This window comes from Cordyceps javanica, chromosome 1, assembly GCF_051103115.1.
Source record: "Cordyceps javanica chromosome 1, complete sequence".
NCBI lineage: Eukaryota > Fungi > Ascomycota > Sordariomycetes > Hypocreales > Cordycipitaceae > Cordyceps > Cordyceps javanica.
Window position 1 is genome coordinate 406,219 of NC_139295.1, and position 19,946 is coordinate 426,164.

General features: G+C 51.6%; 8 protein-coding genes across 8 annotated transcripts; 6 read left to right on the plus strand and 2 right to left on the minus strand.

Annotated features, from left to right (window-relative positions):
* Positions 1 to 92: 92 nt before the first annotated feature.
* V2A60_000124 (PWI domain-containing protein) lies at positions 93 to 1,530 on the plus strand (the record flags this gene model as incomplete). Its single annotated transcript, XM_083251495.1, has 4 exons — positions 93 to 196; positions 257 to 347; positions 403 to 567; positions 631 to 1,530. 4 exons carry the CDS (start codon positions 93 to 95, stop codon positions 1,528 to 1,530), a joined length of 1,260 nt encoding a protein of 419 aa, XP_083107621.1.
* A 496-nt stretch (positions 1,531 to 2,026) lies between these two features.
* Positions 2,027 to 2,398, minus strand: V2A60_000125 (uncharacterized protein; the record flags this gene model as incomplete). The annotated part of the gene is made up of 1 exon (XM_083251496.1): positions 2,027 to 2,398. The coding sequence occupies one exon, from the start codon at positions 2,396 to 2,398 to the stop codon at positions 2,027 to 2,029; it is 372 nt and encodes a 123-aa protein (XP_083107622.1).
* A 4,258-nt stretch (positions 2,399 to 6,656) lies between these two features.
* V2A60_000126 (glycosyltransferase family 25 protein) lies at positions 6,657 to 7,667 on the plus strand (the record flags this gene model as incomplete). The annotated part of the gene is made up of 5 exons (XM_083251497.1): positions 6,657 to 6,701; positions 6,765 to 7,026; positions 7,085 to 7,190; positions 7,268 to 7,375; positions 7,472 to 7,667. 5 exons carry the CDS (start codon positions 6,657 to 6,659, stop codon positions 7,665 to 7,667), a joined length of 717 nt encoding a protein of 238 aa, XP_083107623.1.
* Positions 7,668 to 9,762: 2,095 nt separating this feature from the next.
* Positions 9,763 to 10,464, plus strand: V2A60_000127 (histone acetyltransferase subunit NuA4-domain-containing protein; the record flags this gene model as incomplete). Its single annotated transcript, XM_083251498.1, has 3 exons — positions 9,763 to 9,888; positions 9,968 to 10,162; positions 10,246 to 10,464. 3 exons carry the CDS (start codon positions 9,763 to 9,765, stop codon positions 10,462 to 10,464), a joined length of 540 nt encoding a protein of 179 aa, XP_083107624.1.
* A 990-nt stretch (positions 10,465 to 11,454) lies between these two features.
* On the plus strand, positions 11,455 to 13,784 carry V2A60_000128 (Alpha/Beta hydrolase protein; the record flags this gene model as incomplete). The annotated part of the gene is made up of 5 exons (XM_083251499.1): positions 11,455 to 11,556; positions 11,651 to 11,853; positions 11,914 to 13,268; positions 13,320 to 13,639; positions 13,698 to 13,784. The coding sequence occupies 5 exons, from the start codon at positions 11,455 to 11,457 to the stop codon at positions 13,782 to 13,784; spliced, it is 2,067 nt and encodes a 688-aa protein (XP_083107625.1).
* A 473-nt stretch (positions 13,785 to 14,257) lies between these two features.
* Positions 14,258 to 15,154, plus strand: V2A60_000129 (uncharacterized protein; the record flags this gene model as incomplete). Its single annotated transcript, XM_083251500.1, has 2 exons — positions 14,258 to 14,663; positions 14,847 to 15,154. The coding sequence occupies 2 exons, from the start codon at positions 14,258 to 14,260 to the stop codon at positions 15,152 to 15,154; spliced, it is 714 nt and encodes a 237-aa protein (XP_083107626.1).
* A 536-nt stretch (positions 15,155 to 15,690) lies between these two features.
* Positions 15,691 to 18,231, minus strand: V2A60_000130 (uncharacterized protein; the record flags this gene model as incomplete). The annotated part of the gene is made up of 1 exon (XM_083251501.1): positions 15,691 to 18,231. One exon carries the CDS (start codon positions 18,229 to 18,231, stop codon positions 15,691 to 15,693), a length of 2,541 nt encoding a protein of 846 aa, XP_083107627.1.
* Positions 18,232 to 18,646: 415 nt separating this feature from the next.
* V2A60_000131 (rRNA-processing endoribonuclease) lies at positions 18,647 to 19,864 on the plus strand (the record flags this gene model as incomplete). The annotated part of the gene is made up of 1 exon (XM_083251502.1): positions 18,647 to 19,864. One exon carries the CDS (start codon positions 18,647 to 18,649, stop codon positions 19,862 to 19,864), a length of 1,218 nt encoding a protein of 405 aa, XP_083107628.1.
* Between the last annotated feature and the right edge of the window lie 82 nt (positions 19,865 to 19,946).

Below are 19,946 nucleotides of genomic sequence, written 5' to 3' on the forward strand. Positions count from 1 at the left end.
AGCTAGCTGCTGAACAGTGTTTCTGTGCTACAGCTCTCGACTAAACTTTTTATCCTTCTTGCATCAAATCTCGATTCCGAACAACTGCAATCATGGCGTCGAGAACTGATGCACGGTTGCTAAAGACGACCAAATTCCCACCAGAGTTCAGCAAGAAGGTGGACATGCAAAAAGTGAATCTAGGTGTCATGAAGAAGTTCGTCTTTCCCGCAAACACTGACCGACCAGCTCGTCGCGTGAGCTAACCTTTCAGCAGATGGATTGCCAGTCGCATTTCCGAGATTCTGGGCAACGAAGACGATGTCGTTATCGAAATGTGCTTCAACCTGGTCGATGGACCTAGATACGTACGTACCTGGTTCTGGGCCTTCCCTTCTCTGCTAACTGTGCACCTCTATTCAGCCCGACATCAAAGCACTGCAGATTCAGCTCACCGGATTTCTTGACAAAGATACTGCAACATTCTGTAGAGAATTATGGAAGCTATTTCTCAGTGCCCAAGACAGCCCACAAGGAGTCCCTAAAGAGCTGCTAGAAGCAAAGAAACTCGAGCTCATGCAAGAAAAGGTTGGTAAACAGAACTCTCAATCTGTCACTATACTAATGCACTGAAGCTGGAGCAGGGCAAAGCGGGCGATGATGCTAGAAAGCGCCGCGAGGAACCCAACCGACGCGACCGTAATATGCCTCCTTCCCACGACCAAGAAAGAAGAGATAGACCACGAGACCGAGCTGATAATCGCCAAGGGCGCTGGAATGACCGTGGACCTGACAACCGCGGCGGCCCCAGAACGGCGCAGAGGTCACGATCTCCTGATACGCGACACCGTGGACCTAGGAGCTCGTATAATGGCGATAGCTACGTACCACGCGGACGAGATGGGCCTCAGCATGGACGAGGACGTGACCGCCGACCCCAGAGATCCCCCTCTACTTCATCGTCTAGATCTGGCTCTTCTTCGCGTAGTCGTTCGCGCACTCCTCCGCGTCGACGAAGAGACTCACCACGACGGGATGTCAAACAACGGAAGCGATCGAGGTCCCATTCTCGCTCACCCCGGCGAGACTCGAATCGATCTGGGCGACGGGGAGACAGAAATGAATCCCCGGCCCCCAAAAGGGCTCGCCGACAAGACTCGAGAAGTAGATCTCGTAGTAGAGGTCGATCTTCATCCGCATCAGCTGCGTCTAGCCGTTCCCGAAGTTATTCAACATCAAGAAGCCGGAGCCGGAGCCGGAGCCGCACACGCAGCCATGGACGGAGGAGCCGAAGCTCGTCAAAGGAATCACCAGACAGACGAAGAGGCAATCGGAGATCACCTGCCCGTCGGCGCAACAGCTCGTCGGCATCGCCGCGCCGTGGTTGAAGACCTTTCCATCACGTTGCATGACATGCTGTTGTTGGCAAACAAATTTAAACAGAAGCCCTGGGATAAGAACACGAAGACAGGGAATGGCCAAGCTTGGAACCGTAACCCATCGCTAACGCGTATTCTTAGCGCAGTATCCGTTCAGCATGAAGAACTATGAGCCGCAAATTTTCAATAAGTCATCATTTGGACAGATTGCAGGATACGAAGTAAGCATACTCCTACCGTGGCTAAGCTATAACAGTCGTACAGACTCATTTTGTATTACCCTCGCTCTATTTGTAATTGCTCGAATTGGGGCATGCTGGATCGTTCGGCGTTGGAACAACATTCCAGCCATCTATAGCTGCGTAGAATCAGCACTTTAATTTGCCTTCAAACTAATAGACATTATATTTGCATACGCGTCTGGCCTGATGGCGGTTTCACTGAAGTCGTACAAGCGTTATACGGGTACTGTCGAAATCATCTATCGTGCAAGGTAGTTAAGAAGGGAGCGCGGAAGCACATGTATATTCAAGGAAATATTGGAGTTATACCGATAAATTCTCACAGGGCTTCCAAACGCATCCAGACACATACACATCATTTTCTAGAATATAGCTGACTGGTTTTGGAGATCCGCCAGCCAGGATCTCTCGCTCCAACAGGCAAGCTCAGATGACCTGCCCTTTGCAGTATCCCTTCTTATCCAGACCTACGTCTCTCCACATGAGCAGAAACAAAATGGACGCCGCAAAGATGGCAGTCGATGCCAAGAAGATTTTCTCATGTGTCTCCGCGTACGCGTAATTGATGGCGCGCCGAGCAGCGGAGCCCCACGGGAAAGCCAGTTGTTCCCTGATGGAACCGTAAATCCTGGCGGCTTCATGCCGATTCTCTGCGGGCAGGGTTTCTTTCAAGAGCTGAGGAAAGTCTGTCGCCCAGATGCCCCCGGCAGTGGTTCCTCCAATCGACGCGCCGAGGGACTGAAACAAGGTCATGGTAGCCCAGACTGTCGCCACATCACCGTGCTCCAATCTGGCCATGATGATCGTCTCCGTCGAGATCAAAATGGCGCCTTCAGCGAAAGCTACCAGAACTTGGCACATTACCATGTATCTCGCATGTAGGCTTGGGTGGCGAAAGTAAATCATGAGCCCTGCTCCTAGAATTTTGACTGGCAACATGGATATGGCTATCCACTTGCAATGTCCGTAATAGGAGATGAATCTTGCAAAAGTTAGTCACACATAGTCGCCAAGCGGTAGATGCTTCCTCTCACGCGGCGATTGGAACAGAGAAGACGGCTGTCCCGAGGCTGTAGATGTTTTTTATGTATCCGGCGTTTTTGACGCTTTGATTGAAAGCCACTTGTAAGAATGACGAAAGATAAGCTTCATAGCAACTGGTTCAGAGTCAACATAACATCGATGATTGCATGTTTTGAGTAAAGTACCGTAGGCCCGCCCATTGTGCGAGGAAAGTCAGGCAGCCTCCTTGTATAGTCCTGTCTCTAAGAACATAAGAGGGAACGAGGCTCGGCCAAGGCGAAAGGGTTTCCCAAACGGCGAAAGAAATCAGACATGAGGCGCCGATCGCCAGCATGACAATGATGTTGGGGGACTGCCACGTTTTGGCTTGTGAAGAAGCAAGCGAAAATGGAAGAAGGATCAACGTAAACCCAGCAGCAATCAGAATCAACCCCGGCACTGTTTGTTGGGTTAGTATCAGTATACTTCAGTGGCCTGCGTGAACAATTTTGCACAGACCATCCCAATCCTTCCACGATCGATCACTGAAGCGAGCTGGAACTTGTTGGTTCTCTTCATTCGACAATGGCTCGTCACTTCCATTGGCTCTAATCACGTGTATCCTGATGATGGCAATCACTGGCAAGGAGATCAAGAAGACAAGTATGGCAAAGGTTCCGAAGCCCCAACGCCAGGTACTGTATTTCAAGAACTTCTCCGCCACGGTTGGGCCAATAAAGGTCGTAAGTATGCGCGGGGTAGCAAGAGCAGCATACATAAAGCCTCTTCGTCTTGGAGATGTGATGTCGGTAATCACAATATTGAGAAGAACACCGATACTTTCGTTGCCTAAAGTCTGAAAAACCTAATGAAAAAAAGATAACGAAATAACAAAAAACAGGACATGTAAGCGGATTGCAGCAACGCAAGAGTCATACACAATTACCTGAGCAATAGAATACTGAACCACAGTCTGACTCGAAGCTGCCACAATCAGTCCTGTATCTTATTAGCATAGCACCAAGTGCCCGTATAAATGTAGCCTAACCAATCACGTTCAGCAAAACGCAGAATAGAATCGCAAGATCCCTCCCCCACAAGTCAGAGAACTTGGCAATGGGTAATTTACCCACGCCGCCAATGAGGGTCGCCACAACGTTGGTGGCGGGTGCCAAGGCATGCGCTTTGAAGTCGCTCAAGGCAAACGGCTGAAGTGGCCGAGTTGCCTGCGACTCAAGGTTAACGCAAAGCATCAGAAGATAAAAGCTTAGCAAATGTACTGTCAGCTATGCTGTCGAAGCACCCTCTAGCCAGAAAACACCATACTGACCTGATATAGAGCGATACCAGTGAAAACATGTTCCATCTAGCCACCACGTGCTCAATCTCAGCGACCCCTCGGGGAAGTCTCTTTTGTGCATCATTTACACTTGTGATGGGTGTTGGTGAAGGGTGGGATGCCTCATGTGAAGGTGCTAGACCAGTTCGTGTCAGGCCCTTTGTATTCATCTTCACCAGCTCAGTCATAACTTGACAAGACGAGTTTGCAGTTTTGCATGTGTCAATATGTAGAGTATTGTGGCGCTTCTAGTCTTCTTATACTCGAGGGACGCTTCATTTCTCCAACAGCAAATTTAATATTCTATATCAAAAATTTCCTGCCATCGCCGAATCTGTCCCGACAATGCGTAGTAAGGCGAGAGGTAATGACACAGCTGAACGAATCATGGCCTCATTCGGAGAAGAATCATCTAATCTGGCCCACTATTGATAATCTAAATGTTTTCGAGTAACCGTAGAGGTATGAGGGGAATGTTACTAGTTGAGCGAAGAGGCAAATTTTCAGATCTACGCACACATTGCGGGTTGACTAGTGGCGCTGAAAGGTTGTTGCTTCTCGAACTGTTGTACTGCAGCAGATAGAATGTCGCAAGAGTTGGGCCCAATTTGATCCCGGCAGATATACCCATGCTCCGGGGCGGACTGGGGGCGGCGCATTCTTTCACTTACATTGCAAGGGATACTACGGATACTGCGGTTGAACGAGGCTTCAAAGTACCCTGGCGATGAGTTGAGAGCGGATAGTGCGGACGATGTTCTCGCGGCTTTCTCGCGGCTTTCTCGCGGCTTTCTCGAGGCTTTGATTTGGTGTCAATGTTAACACCAAAAGAAAGATAGGTGGGTCTGTGACACGTAATATGCACATAGCCAACAGGTACGTATTGCGGATAATGCGGCTGAACGTCCAACAGTACTACTTAATACGCAGATCATATATGCTGGAGGCCAGTGCCAAACAGTGAACACTACAGCTTGGGATGGCATCCTTGAATTTACAAAGACTCTAGTTTGTGACATCAATACCCAAAACAGCTTCCGTAATTAAGTATTCATTTGAGCTGAAGAGTGGTCCACAACGATTTTTGCGATAATTAGTCATGTGAGGTAGCTGGCGAGCCGTTGAATTGAAAACACACGGCCGTGTCAAGAGGTAACGAATGAGATAAATGCATGTGCAGCAGCCATCTTGACCTCATCATTGGTAAGTATCATAAAGTATTTCCCGAGGTGATGGAAGCGCGGGCGGGTTGCGGAAACTCACCCGCTCCAGCTTTACTGCGCAATACGAGGTCTACCCTGCGTCGTCTCCATAGGAGATCGTCTCATTACTCAGTAGCCTTGGGAGTGTATCGATAATGATACCCATTCTTGGTAGCATCAGAAATTTGAAAGTTCAAAATGCTCTAAAGGTTAAATTTACGTCTTGATAAGCAGAGTAGCTACAGACATGTGAGCCAACTGCCATTAGCAGAGAAACGGGCGTTGGTCGAGCAGTCCGGTCACTTTGAAGGTCTAAGGAGACTAGATCAGTCAGCATGATAAATAGTAAAGTGGATCAGTCTCGACGTTTCTAACGGCGCAATTACGATGCAAGTCCGAGATGCCATGAAATATATCATGCCATGAGATGAAGTCTTTACCTCCGAAGAATGGCAACAAGAGTGCGGCTGAGAGCGACGGCACTTGCACACGCGGACAAAAAATGCCGCTAGAACAAAACGAGAAAGCGAAGTTCGGGACAATCTTTTCCTTAGCGATCAAAGTCTCCTAATCTGCCCCGGCCTCGTATAAAAGCCGGCCTGTGTGCCCGCTGCCACCGTCAAAGTGATGGAAATGCTTGAGTTAAAAGCAGGCTCCTAACGCATGTCCAATTCTACATCGAGTTCTTTTTTTTTTCCGTTTTCATCTAGCACACGCATCGCAGAACTGTGAGAAGCACTTTGAATACAAAAGTTTTGACGTACAAGTGGACTGGGCCGTGGCCTAATTACCAACTTACCCGGACTCCGGGAGTGAGTGTTGGTGGGCACGAGGACGACGCGTAAGTAGCCTGCAGGGCGCGGTTTCTTCCGCAGACCAGCTTCATACTGGTAACCCACTCCTATACGAGATTCCACACGACCAAGAGATGAGTACTGGTATACATGTATTATTGCGTACCGACCGTTTCATCTGCGCCCACTTTCGTGGAGATGTATCATACGTCAGGCGGATCATGCCCTACAACCCCTGGAGAAGTTGACGTTGACCAAATAAGTAAGTTGAGGCTGGGATCTGTAAACTTTTTTCCATGTATACTTACCTCGGAAGCCCACTTTGGAAATCACACAAGATGCACGCAAAACATCTTCCTGGGCCCGTAAAGCGACACTGTTGAAGAGTTGCCAAATGTCCGCCAAAGTGAAGCTCGCCCTGCAATCAAGGCGCACAAAAAATTCAGTTGTTTGGTCATTTGTTGTCTTTTGCATATTTTACAGCCTCTCGCACACTAGGCTGGGCACTCCAGTCGACAGATGGGCATGGCGGAAAAGTACACCCTCCGGCCGTTCTTCTGACGATTTATCACGAGCTGCCCAGAATGAGACTCTCGGGTTTGAAAAAATATATTACATTAGCATGCCTCAGTATGGAGCCAAGTTGAGTGTTACTCTCAGACGCCCAGGATGCTGATGCTGGCGTATATAGCCGATCGGATCGACAGGACGGCATGACAATGTTGGCCACTTCTACAAACGTAAAGCTCATATTGCAGGATGGGGTATGCAAGTTCCTATCAGCAACCACTCAGATGAGCACCAAGAACTAACAAACTCCGATCAAGGTCGATGGCAACTCTATACACGAGAAAGCGAGGCCTAAAGGCAGTGAATCTTTAAGGCCAGAGCAGCTTGGCTGCTGGAGAAGCCATGCCAACGTTTGGCGGAGAATCATCGACGAACGAATACAAACGGCCATTATCCTAGAGGATGACGCCGATTGGGATGTAAAAGTTCATGATGCCTTCCAAGCGCTCAGTTTCCAGATGAGAAAATGGACAGCCGAGAAAGGGAACACCAGCCGCGAAGCTACCCGCGCACCATACGGTAACATATATCTGCCTTCAGGCTCACATGTTATACTGATATTAATGATATATACCAGGTCTCGATTGGGATCTCTTATATGTCGGTACCTGCTGGAATATCAACGCCGAAGTCCGTCCGCCTTCGCACATCTACGAAGATTTAACCGCGCCAAATTCGACCGAGTAAGCCGTGGCAAGAAAACAAGAGTGGATGGGGGTGGCAGCCATATCATGTGGTCTATACTAATGCTCATTGATAGAATGGCTTTCTCGTATCAAGAAGAGCTCAAGTACTGGGGCGCGACTTCACTTAACGCGGATCGTGTTCGAGTCATAGCTCCTTCGTGGTATCCTGTTTGCACAATAGGGTACGCTGTCACTTTGGAGGGTGCTCAGAAATTACTCCATGCGATAGGAAATGAAGCGGGCCTAGGGGCACCTGTTGACCTTGCTATGATAAGCAGGATTCAGTCTGGCCACCTCAAGTCGCTAACGGTCGTCCCTCCCTTGGTAACCACCTGGAAAACAGGAAGTGTTTCTGATAGCGACATCGATAACCTTGCGGAGGTTGAAGGCGAATTGCCCCGAGGTAGCAAGAACCTTCGGTACAGTGGGAGAAGGGCTTTGGCGTCTACGCTCAACGCCGGCGGGGGAAAATGATCTACGCTGGGGTTTGTTGCTACACACAGTTTTCTTTTTTTCTTGTTAAAAACAATCATGTTCTCATCCCATTACCTTGACCATGTGCTGGCAATTCTAGAGAACAATATCCTCAAATCCGTAATCCTTCCTGGGAAGGCGAGTCATGCAGTTGCTCTCAGCAACCTGATGAGGAACACCCTGTCCTGCGTAGCAGCTGTCGCGACAGACCCCCTCATTGACAGCATTGACTATATCAGTGGCTCTTTAGTGGATTAGCTGTCATCTGCTGGGCAAGCTTTGGGTCTATCTGGGCTATGAAAAGACACGATGGAAAATGACACCGATACAAGGTGTAATGGCAAACAGGGCCCTGAGCATGAAGAGTCCGGCGCGAACCGCCTTTCGCTGAGATGAGTATAAGGCATTTGTGCCTCGTATTCGGGGAATGTCCCCTGCCTGGAAACTTCTCTTTCTCTTGATATGTTGTGGGGGCGGGAATACGTGGAGATGAAACCGCCACTAATAACTATTAATAAATTTACACGATCCCTGGACACGAGCCCCGGGCAAGTCCGAACAAACAACAATTGACCTGGTTAGAATATGATATATCTTAGAGAGTAGAATGTTAAATATTTCAATAATATAATTATATGATTTTTGCTCTGGTCCTCATTTGAAATGTAATGACTTGGGCGTTTCGAATCGCACTGGTAAAATAGAGCTTCAGCTGAAGCAGAAATATGGTTTGGAGCCTGGCGCAACACAATCATGCCAATCATGCATTGGGCCATCTACTATAGCCTATAGGTAACAGCCTGTTCGATATTGCACCAATACTGCTTGCCTCCAACATGTACAGTCTTTCATCTGCACAGCCCCTCCATCCGTAGGTCCGCCCATCTGCAAGGTCACTCCTCGGAAAGACACACCCCAGACTTGAGATATGTGTTTGAAATAAGGCGTAATTGAGCCCAAAGGCCTATTTATCATTGATTGTATCGTGACGTACCCCTGTGAAGCCACTGCAGAGACCGTTGGACCAAATCAACTTGGATGAGCTAACCTTATCCCTCGATGGCATTAACGAGTCTGCGATATATAACGTAGTGGATGAAGAATCCACTGCACAAGGCCACACGGCCGTTATGATCACGCACGGACGTAGTCATCTCAAAAATTACGTGAATAGGCAGAGATGTATTTGTCCTCCTGGAGGATGGGCAGCTTGATGAAGTCATCAGAGATTCCGGGTTAAAAGCTCTCCTAGAGAAACCGGAAAATCCGGGTTAGACACCCATCAAATGCTTTTCATGCTTTGAACAGAGAGCATTTTCCCACATGGGGTTGCTTTTGAATCAATTTCTTATGCTTGTACCGCCAAGAACGGGGGCCTCTCTGAGCTAGAGCAGAGGCCATGGTCGGCCTCGATTCGGCTGCCTTCTCAAGGCAAGCAAAATTGATGATTGGCGGTTGCGAACTGTACAATGTCGCATCACTTTTGATTCATTTCCATGGCTCTGACGAGTCTGGGAGTTCGTATCTGCTAGTCCCGGGGCATAGCTGTACCTGGATGAGGGCTTGCTGGGAGCATCCTCTCTCTCACTACGAGGCGCACCGGTAGCAAACAACTTGGGCACATCCTTTTTTGCTCAATAGAAGGTCATCTACGGGCTATTCCTGGTCATCCAGAGTGGAAAGGGTAATACATTAGTGGCATTGATGACGATATTTTCGACTCGCCGCCAGCACGCTCTTGTTTCAAAGAAGAATTGGGATAATGCTATGCTTTGAGAGAATGTATGATGTGCTATGAAATTATTCTTTTAGAAGTCCAAATATCGCTTTGCAAGGCGGAGATGACGCAGACGGTCTGGCCTTTGCACTGGAGTGACGATTCTCTTGTTGCGCTCGCCCCACATTGAGGTTGACCGTCGAGAATGTGCAGCCTCCCACTCGCAGTCTCCTCCGTCACCTTCATCACGCAACGCGCCAAACGCATCAAAGAAGCACGATTTTCGCACAGCCTGCAAATCAACAGCCATACGCGATACGTGCACACCACCTGCACCGCACAACCCAGGCCACACGGGCCCCGGGCGCACGAACAGAAATGGCAGACAAGCAGCACGGCGCCGCCGCGGGCGAGGGTCCTCAACCGACCACGACGGAGTACAAAAAGTCGCAAGCGCGCGTGCGCGAACTGGTTGAGAAGCGACGGCTCCTGGAAAGACGTCTGGTATGTCAGCCGTGGAACGAGCCGAGCACGGCGCACACCGAGCTCGAGGGAGGCAACTGCTGACTGTGCGGCGCAACAGAACCAAGTTGAGGAGGGCATCGCCCAGAAGGAGTCTGCCTATCTGGAGAACACACCAAGCGGCAACATCATAACCGGGTTCGACAACTATATGAAAGGAATCAGCGGTGCGGCGGCGCAGCGTCGGAAAACGGGTCCCATGGACCAGAACCGCGTCTTTTCGCGATCCTCCATCTCATACCGGCCCAATGTCAGCGTACGAGACCTCTTTGTTCTGCACATTGCTGTATCTTAGCAGCCTTTTCGTGACTAATTTATTATTATTTCGCGACTTTGTAGGAATCGACAACGCCAGGATCAACACCGGGGTCACTCGCCCCGACACCCGTCTCGGCATCCTTTTCCGGCTCGACGCCCAACGCTGGCGGTGGCGGCACGAAGAACGCCAAAAAGAAGAAGCAGCAGCAGCAGCAGCAGGTACAGCAAGAAACCGAAGATAGCGAGAACGACACGCAAACGGCAAAGAAGCGTACTGCATTTGGGGCGTCGAGAAAGTAGCGTGCGTGGACTTGAACGTTGTCATGAATCGATTGTACAATATAACATGGGCATGGACATGGGCCATGGAGGCGTTTCCGGATACACAAATATACCTGGTTTCTATCTGCGGAAAGTTGACACTGGTGTATGCCACTCCTAACCAACGATGGCAGACTCCCCGAGTGCAAGCCGCTCGTTCGACACAGGAAGGACCAGAAACCGATACGTACGGCGCCGTATGCTGGAATAGTCTCGGAAGTCATGTAGAGACATATGTGGAGTAGCCTCCTCTACGGAGTACTCTTATGAGGCTTGGCAACTTCACATTCGGACGCTTGTCATTGAGAGTGTGGTCGGCATCGTCGATCTTGTGGGCCGGACGGAATACAAGCCAAAACAAAACAATATGTTGTCATTTACTACGGCGCGGAATTTACGCAGCCTATGATTAATACGTAAACAGGACGCCGGGAGAGGTTGCAACTATGAAATCCGACGGACTTTCAGGCGATGGACAAAGTTCCAATCAAAAGGACCAATCTGCGTAGTACCGAACATCACCTCAATGGAGAAGGCCCTCCTTTTTTTTTTTAAATTGCTAATAACAAGGTTTGACTTGCATGCTTTCAGCCTGGTTGCACGTACTTTCTGATAAGTGAGGCGTCTGTATGTGAAGGGAGGGGGGGGGGGGGGGTGATGAGGGGCTCATGTGCGGCTTGTTGGGGCCTGGTTGGATGCGGGGTTGCAGCCCGCCCAGGTTAGGTAGGTGAACTGTAGGTACCTTGCTGGATGCCGCTTTGGTACTGACTTTTAGGGCCGGGACTACCTATAGCTTTACCTCATGAGATCCGCTTCATGCCGGGACTGTTTGACCTGTCTTCTTCGTCTTCCCCTCTTCTTCTTCTTCCCCTCTCCCGGCGCTTTGCTCTATCTGACATTGAACCCAAGATTGCTTCACGCCCTGACAAGTCACGCCCCGTATCCGCTTACACGCCCTTCTCAGTCAATATGACTGTCCAAGCTTCCAAGTTCACCCCAGAGGTGCTCATCTCGGCGCCGCGCCGTTCTCCTGGTGTACCCAATGCCAGAGGAGATCTTGTCCTTTACACGGTAAGCGTTCCGTGTCAAGCCAATTGACAGCTGGATCGGCCCAAGAGCGCGTACAGAAGATCTCTGCTCAGACCGCTGACAATCGCCATGACAGGTGTCGACATACTCCTTCGAGACTCACTCCAAGTCTGCCCAGATTCGCATCCTCAGCCTCAAGGACGGCTCCTCACATCTCATCTCTGAGGATTCTAGCGCCAGCGATCCCCTATGGATCAGCGACGATGAAGTCATCTTCTTCAAAGGCGGGGACAAGGGCACCGACCTCTTCTATCAAAATGTTGACGCACCGACACCCGAGTAAGTAGCAACGTAAAGAAAGCTCTGGAAATACGAATCCCGACTAACGGCGTTGGAAAGGCCCAGCTTGATTCACAGCTTCCCCGGCTCTCTGTCCAGTGCCAAGACCAAGACTCTGTCTAGCGGCAAGGTTGCCCTCGTCACCGCGGCCGTCACCACTCCTAGCGGCTCCTTATTCCTCGCCAGTGACGAAAAGGAACCACTCTCTAGCGGCAAGATTTACGATTCCCTCTTTGTCCGCCACTGGGATACGTGGAAGACCAAGAACGAAAACGCTCTTTGGTACGGCCAGCTGGCCAAGGAGGACGGCAAGTGGACACTCGAGAACAACAGTTTCAACCTGCTCACCGGCATCGAACTGGCTTCACCCGTCGGACCCTTTGGAGGCGCCACCGACTTTGACATTCATGAGAATGGCATCGCGTTTGTCGCCAAAGATCCCACGCTCAACCTGGCCCGCTATACCAAGACCGACTTGTACCTTGTGCCTCTCACATCCTTTGCTGAGCGACCCGGACAACCGCAAATTGTCAAGACTGGCAACCTCGTCGGATATACCCACAACCCTACCTTTTCGCGCGATGGCAAATCTCTAGCGTTTCTGCGAATGAAGGAAAAGCAAAACGAGGCCGACAAGCATCAGCTGCTCGTCATTCCTGACATTAGCAATCTTCAAAACGTCGAGAGCTTCTACCCAACCAGCGACGACAGAGGTAGCTGGGATCGCAGCCCAGGCTCCATCCTATGGACCGCTGACAACAAGCATCTGATCCTCACTGCGGAGCAGCATGGAAAGGTCCTTTTGTGGAAAGTTCCCTCATCTCCTTCCGAGGCCAAGGACTTGCCTGCGCCCATTTTTGAAGAGGGCACCGTCTTTGACGCTTCCCTCTTGGGCAACAGTACCACACTCTTCGTCACATCGCGAAGCCGCATCGAGAGTAGCAGATATTTGACCCTGGATTATGACACCAAGAAGATTACAGAAATCTCCTCTAGCGCGAAGAATGGTAAGACATTTGGCTTGACACCAGAGCAGTGCTTCGATATTTGGTACCCTGGCTCTGCTGGATACGACAACCACGCGCTCTGCATGAGACCCTCCAATTTCGACAAGAATAAAAAGTATCCTCTTGCTTTTGTTGTTCATGGCGGCCCGCAAAGCGCGTGGTTGGATGACTGGAGCACCCGCTGGAACCCAGCCATTCTCGCCGAGCAGGGCTATGTAGTGGTCTGCCCCAACCCTACGGGCAGTACTGGCTACGGACAAGCTCACACTGACGCTATTGCGTGCAATTGGGGCGGTGCTCCTTATCAAGACCTCGTGAAGGCCTTTGAGTACATTGAGAAGGAGATGCCCTATGTCGACATCGAACGCTCCGTAGCCCTTGGCGCGTCTTACGGTGGCTACATGATGAGTAGGTTTCCCTGGCAGGTCCTCAGGCCAGATATTGTTAACACATAAATAGACTGGATTCAAGGTCATCCTCTTGGCCGACGCTTCAAGGCTATTGTTTGCCACGACGGCGTCTTTTCTACTCTTAGTCAATGGTCTACGGAGGAGCTCTTCTTCCCTGAGCATGACTTTGGAGGCACGCTCTGGGAGAAACGTGACGTATATGAGAAATGGGATCCTGCTCGACACACTGGCAACTGGGAGACGCCTATGCTGGTTATTCACAACGAATTGGACTACCGCCTCAGCGTCGCCGAAGGCTTGGCCATGTTCAACGTGCTGCAGGCGCGCAACATCCCTAGCAAGCTCCTAATGTTCCCTGATGAGAACCATGTGAGTGCTCGCATGTCGCTTTTCCTGCTGATTTTCATTTTTACTAATGCGTGCGTAGTGGGTTTTGAAGCCAGAGAACTCTCTTGTTTGGCATAGAGAGGTACTGAACTGGATTAACAAGTTCAGTGGTGTATCATCCCAGTGATAAAAAAATTGAAGAAGAACATTTTTTTTTTGGATAGAGCGAGATAGAGATATATCATGACTTTTATTATCATGTTTGAAAACAGTATTCGGCACTGCAGTATATTTTGTAGATGTACAGTGCGCAGTGCGCAGAAGATATCATTGGCACCGTGCCCGTTTGGCAGCTGATTTTGCGGCGCTCTCTGTGTTCACCAAGCAGAGAGCTCCATGGAGCCCGCGGCACAACATCGACACCAAGCATCGCCAGTACAACGGCCCTCTCCCCCCCTGACAATCTTGATTGCAGGGAGCTCCGGAACATGTGTTATGACAGCCCTAAATCAACCCTGAGCGATTAATACCCGAATCGATCTACTGCTGCGCAACGGCAACGAGCGAGCGCACAACCCCCTCGTCTGGTTCGAAGACCTCTACGATACCCCCAAACCTTTGCTCCCAGACCCGAAGCTTTCTTCTTCTTCTTCGCGCGCCATGGCAACACCGCCAGCCTTTTTCCACGCGCTGCTGCGGCCCGCGATCCTGCAGATCCTGCGCGCGACGGGCTACCACGCCACGCGGCCCGCGGTGCTCGACTCGCTCACGGACCTGGCCGCGCGGTACATGCTGCTGCTGTGCCAGCACACGGCGCACCACGCGGCCAGCAACCACGCGTCCACGTCGCAGGCCGACGACTTCACCCTGACCGACGTCCGCCTCGCGCTGCAGGACGTCGGCGCGTTCGGCGCCGAGCGCTCCGTCACCGAGGAGGAGTGGCTCGGCGTCGAGGACACGCGCGGCGTCGACGAGTTTGTCGAGTGGTTCGCGGGGCAGCGCATGAAGGAGCTCACGGAGTTTGGCAACGCCGACGGCGAGTCGGAAGGGACAGACTATCTGTCTGGTAAGTTCTTTCCCCCTCCTCCTCCTTCCTTCCCCCTTTGGATCCTATCGCACACCACACCCTGGTTGCCCATCGCACACACGTGTACTCTCCCTTGGTTGGGGACAAAGGGAAAAAAGAAAAAGCCCGAGGAAAAGAAAAAAAAAAAAAGCTAACGTGCCGTCTCACTTCCTCTTCCCGCAGCGCTGAAGAAGAAACACAACCAGGCCGCCGGCGACGCCAAGTTTCAGGGCACCATACTGGGACGGCCCGGCGAGGGCTCCGAGGTCTTTGTCGAGGGCGGACCCGTCACCACGATCGAGGAGTGGATCACGCTGCGCAGCCCGGATCTCATGCGTTGCCGCGCGGGCGACGGGACCGGTGCCGGCGACGGCGTCAACGGAGGACAGCGGCCAGCGTCCTCGTCGGGAAGTAGCAGCTCCGGGCTGAGCTCGGTGGGCAGCGACATGCGCGACGTGTCCGGTCACGGCGACACCATGGACCTGTCGTAGGCCGGAGGAGAAAAGGGGTCGGGAAAGTATGGCAAAGAGTCATACGGCCCGACCTCTTTTTTTTTCCCCTCAAAATCTCCTTTATTCTTTGGGTTCGGTGGGATATCTTGCATAGCGTTGGAGTTTTCTTTATTCTTGTTCCTTGTTTCATTGATCGCACAAAAAGGGACGACTATATATCCTATTGATTTTATGGATTTTTTTTCCTTCATGGCCAGAGTGATGGAAACAAGATGTAAAGTTTTTGAGTTGGGACCAAGACTGACAGCTGGATACTAAAAGTAAAATACGTAGAAAAAAGTATTTTGCTCTAGCTGGTCAGTACAAGTCCTGGCAATCCGCCTTGATTTTGTGATTGAGAAGATGTAGAAGAAAGAAGAGGATGCCCTTCTTTTGGGCGATTTCTCAGCTCAAGTGGGAAATGTGTATGATACATATAGTACAAGATTACACGATCTGGGATCTGATATACAAAATATAAAGCTCCATGCAAAAAAAAAAAGCTCACAATAGCAGTATTGGTACACAATAGGCCGCTAGATAGCCGCGACCGTCTCGGGCCCCAGCAATTCATACACCCCCATGTCTTTAGCCGCAGCCGTGAGCGCATCCCGCCGCACCTCATCCTCGCTGCTGAGCTGCGCCAGGCCGGTCGTCTGCAGGTACTCGCAGAGGGCGGCGCCACGGTTGTCGCCCTCGAGCCGTCCTACGTCGCCGGCGCACCAGGCGAGCAGGTCGCGCTCCATGTCGCGCTTGGCGTGCAGCAGCTTGCGGCGCTGCGCGGGCGCGTCCCACGAGAGCTTGGTGGTGCCCAAGACGAGCTCCAGGACGAGCATCTCGGTGGGCATGAAGCCGAAGACGTCGCGGAGCGCGGCCAGCGCGATGCGGAAACCCGCAGGGTCCCGGGTGCGGCGGAACGAGTGCAGGATCTTGCGCGCGAGCTGCCCGTCCATGGAGCCTCCACCGGGGCCGCCAAACACGGCGCGGCGGGCGGCCGTCTGTGCAAATAGCCGCCGCGTCGCGGCGACAGCCTCGGCCGCCATATCGGGCGGGAGGATGTGCAGCCGGTTCACGGCGAGCGTCTTCCACAAGGCGCTAAAGGTGTACGGGTCGGGCTTGACGCCGCGCTCCGCGACGAAGAAGTCGTACAGCTCGAGGGCCTTCTTATGCTCGCCCACCTGAATGTGGGATTCCAGAAGCTGGTTCATCATGAAAGCGTCGGGGCTAATCTCCGACTCGCGAAAAGCGTCCCACAGCGCCGCAAGCTGGTCGTGCAGCTCGCGGAGGCGGTAGTTCTCCGCCAGAATGCAAAACGTCTCCAACGTGGCGCGGGGCAGTGGTGCATGCGCCGCTGATCTGCTCATCTTTTTCAGGTCCCTCTTTGACTTGACCTTGCGTGCCTCTACGAATTGGATGCGGTTCCGAATCATCTCCCACGCAACCTGTTCAGACTTTTCTAGGTCCCGGGCGCCGCCGGAGCGCTGCCAGGCGCCGATGAGACCGTTGACCTGGATCGGGGACGCCTCGACACCCTTTGTCCGCATAAACTCCACCACGCTGTGCGCGCCGTCGACGTCGCCTGCGCCAATCAGGCGCTTCAACCACTTACCAACGAAGAATTTGTTGGCTACCACGGAGGGCATGTATTTTTGTACCGTCAGGTCGATCTGGCCGTCGCTCATCATGTCGACAAACGCATACAGCGCGTTCTCCGTTTGACCCGTCGTGAGAAAGTAGGCCACGACCTTGTCGTAATCGGCGAGCTTCATTGACTTGCCAAGCAAATCTCGCATTTCTCGATAGGTGTCCCACGCCATCTGTCGAGTCTCATCTGTGCCTTTCTCCGATAGCGCGTGAATCATCGACAAGAGTATGCGAGCGTCCATGCGCTTCTCAACAAGCTTATTGGCAGCCCTCCGGGCCTGCTCGAAGTTTCCAGTCCGGCAGTGCATTTGAACGCCGAGCTCCCAAAACTCCTTGTACGTCTCGGCGGTTTCCTGACCCAGTGTACCCATGCACCGCCTCCAGCTGTCCACAGCCCTGTCCTCCCATCCTTCCATGAACATTGCCTCAATAGCCAAAAGCTGTTGAGGCGGGCTGAATGGAACCTTGGCCTCGCTCATATCTCTAGTAAGCATGGAGATATGCGCAAGCCGATGCATGTTGATGCTCTCATGGACCGAAAAGACCTTCCACAGAAAATCCCACACTTCGAGGGGCACATGACCCCAGCTATGAGCCAGAGTGAGCCTTGCAGCATGATATGCTTTATATATCGCCACGATTTCCTTCTTAGCCGGACCGGGCACCTCTTTCATGTTTTTATGAACCCGGGAAATAGCATCGTTAAGACGAACGATCTTGCGCCGCTGGTTGAGCGTCCATGGACCTTCCACAACTTGCGGACTTGAGCTCTTCATGCCGCGAATCGGAAGGGGAAGGTCCTCTGATAGCTCGGGTAGATCGAGATCTATCGTCTCGCGCATGTCTTGTGGCAAATCGGCCATCGCTTCCTCGATCTGGCGGTCGATTGAGCTCGAGTATGTATCCATTTTCTCGGTGAAAGTTTCCAGATCCTTGCCACCCTCAATTTGGCCGAAAACCTTTTCGAGCTGGCCCATGACCTCGCTGAACGCTTTCTTCTCTTCCTCGCCCTTGATGGTGTTTTTCATATCTTCGAGGGCCACCTTGAGCTCGTTTGTATCGAAAGCATCTATAGATTTCTGAAATGCCGTCTCGTCTGGAAGCTGTTGTCGTGTCTGTCCGCTTTGCTCAAAGAATCGGATTCCTTCGTCCGGACCTGAAGTTTTGCCGCTGATTGTGGTCGCATTCTTGGCCGCTGCCATGTATTGCTCTATCGCGGCGTCATCGGCCTCGCGAGCTACAGCCTGTCTACGTGCCTCGCGCAGGAGAGAAGGTCTCCTGCACTGGGCGCGCGGCGCTCGCCTGCGACTCGTAGCACTGCTGTAGGGTGCCGTCCATATCTGCGGTGCTTTTTTCGATAGACCCAACAAACAGGCCCTGCAGATGGTTTCCTTTGGACCGCGCAAGTCGAAAAGCAGCGGTCTGCCAGGCATCCTCAAGTTTTGTCAAGTCCAAACTTCCCCTGTTAAAAGTCGAGATGTTCTGCGGACCAATTATGGGTGAGGTGCCACTACAAAATTGTTATCGATAGCTCTCCTTAGGCAGCATCTTCGCATACAACATGCATTGTATTGTCATTTTCACTCGGAAATATGTAAAAAGAAAAAAAAAAAAACCAGTAATGGATTTATTAATCCATTTCTGAGATTTGTCTAATGAATCCCTAATTTTTGAAGAATGATATCGTTGCAAGGCCTCATGTTGCTTGCGCTACCGCCTTCCCGTTTGGCTCGGAAGGGTGGGATCGACTTGGCAGAATCTATTTTTTTTCTTTTACCAACTGTTGCTACTGCCGGCTTCTGATCACATCTTCCGCTACGAAATAATCACACATCTGCGAAAACAAAAATGGCTGATGCAGCGCCAGACTACTTGCGGTTTACAGGGCACCGCTCCTTTACACGGAGATTGGTTCTGTCGACACTGACTGGTCGCCCAGTCCACATATCCAAAATTCGAAGCTCGTCGCCAACCAATCCAGGTCTGGCGCATCACGAAATTTCCTTCCTGCGATTGCTCGAAGCGGTCACCAACGGCAGCTCTATGCAAATTTCATACACCGGCACCACAATTACATATCATCCTGGCCTTATTACCGGCACAATTGCCGGGCAGGGTGCTTCTGAAGGCGACATCATCGAACACAGCCTCCCACCGACAGTCACCCGCGGAATCACCTACTTCCTCCTTCCCCTCTGTCTTCTCGCACCATTCTCCAAGGCGCATATGAATGTGCGTTTCTCTGGAGCGGGTGTTATTACGTCTGCCACCGAGACGGGCGACGTGTCCATCGATACTTTCCGAACTGCAATCCTGCCTTTATTTGGTCTCTTTGGCATCCCGCCCGCACGAATCGAACTGAGAGTTTTGCAAAGATCCTGCGCCGGGCCTGGTGGCAAGGGAGGTGGTGGCGTTGTCGAGCTGCGGTTTGCGAGCCAGGTTCGTCTACCAAAAACGCTCCACTTGAACAGAAACCCTGGGCGAGTCAAGAGAATCCGCGGTGTCGCATACAGCACTGGAGTTTCGGCCTCGAATAACAATCGCATGATTCACTCGGCGCGAGAAATCCTAAACCCTCTTGTCGGCGACATCCACATTGCCGCGCAATATGATCAAGCGCCGCTGGTACCGACTGGCGACAAGTCTGGCAGCAAGCGCCGTCTAGGAATTGGCTATGGCTTGAGTCTGGTGGCTGAGTCCAATTCGGTTGGTGTGATTTACTCTGCGGATGTTGTTGTGCCGCCTTCTGGTGGGCAGGTGCCTGAAGAAATTGGCAAACAGTGCGCATACCAACTGCTCGAGACCATCTCACAAGGTGGCTGCGTGTCGCAAAGCACCGCAAGCAGCATGATGATACTCATGGCCATGGGATCCGAAGATGTTGGCCGCATACGAATCGGGAAGCGGGTGCTCGGGACAGAAGACATGGTCCTGTTGGCAAGAGATCTGAAGACGTTTGGTGCCAGCAGCTGGGGTTTGCGTGACGTGACAGAAGACGAGTCAGATGACATCATTGTATCCGTAAAGGGTAGTGGTGTTGGCAACGTCGGAAGGAAGATAGCATAAAACCATGTTGTAATCAAAATTCAATTAGCGTTTGTTTCAATCCATGATCCATGGTGCCTAAATCCCAAAAATATCGCTGGTT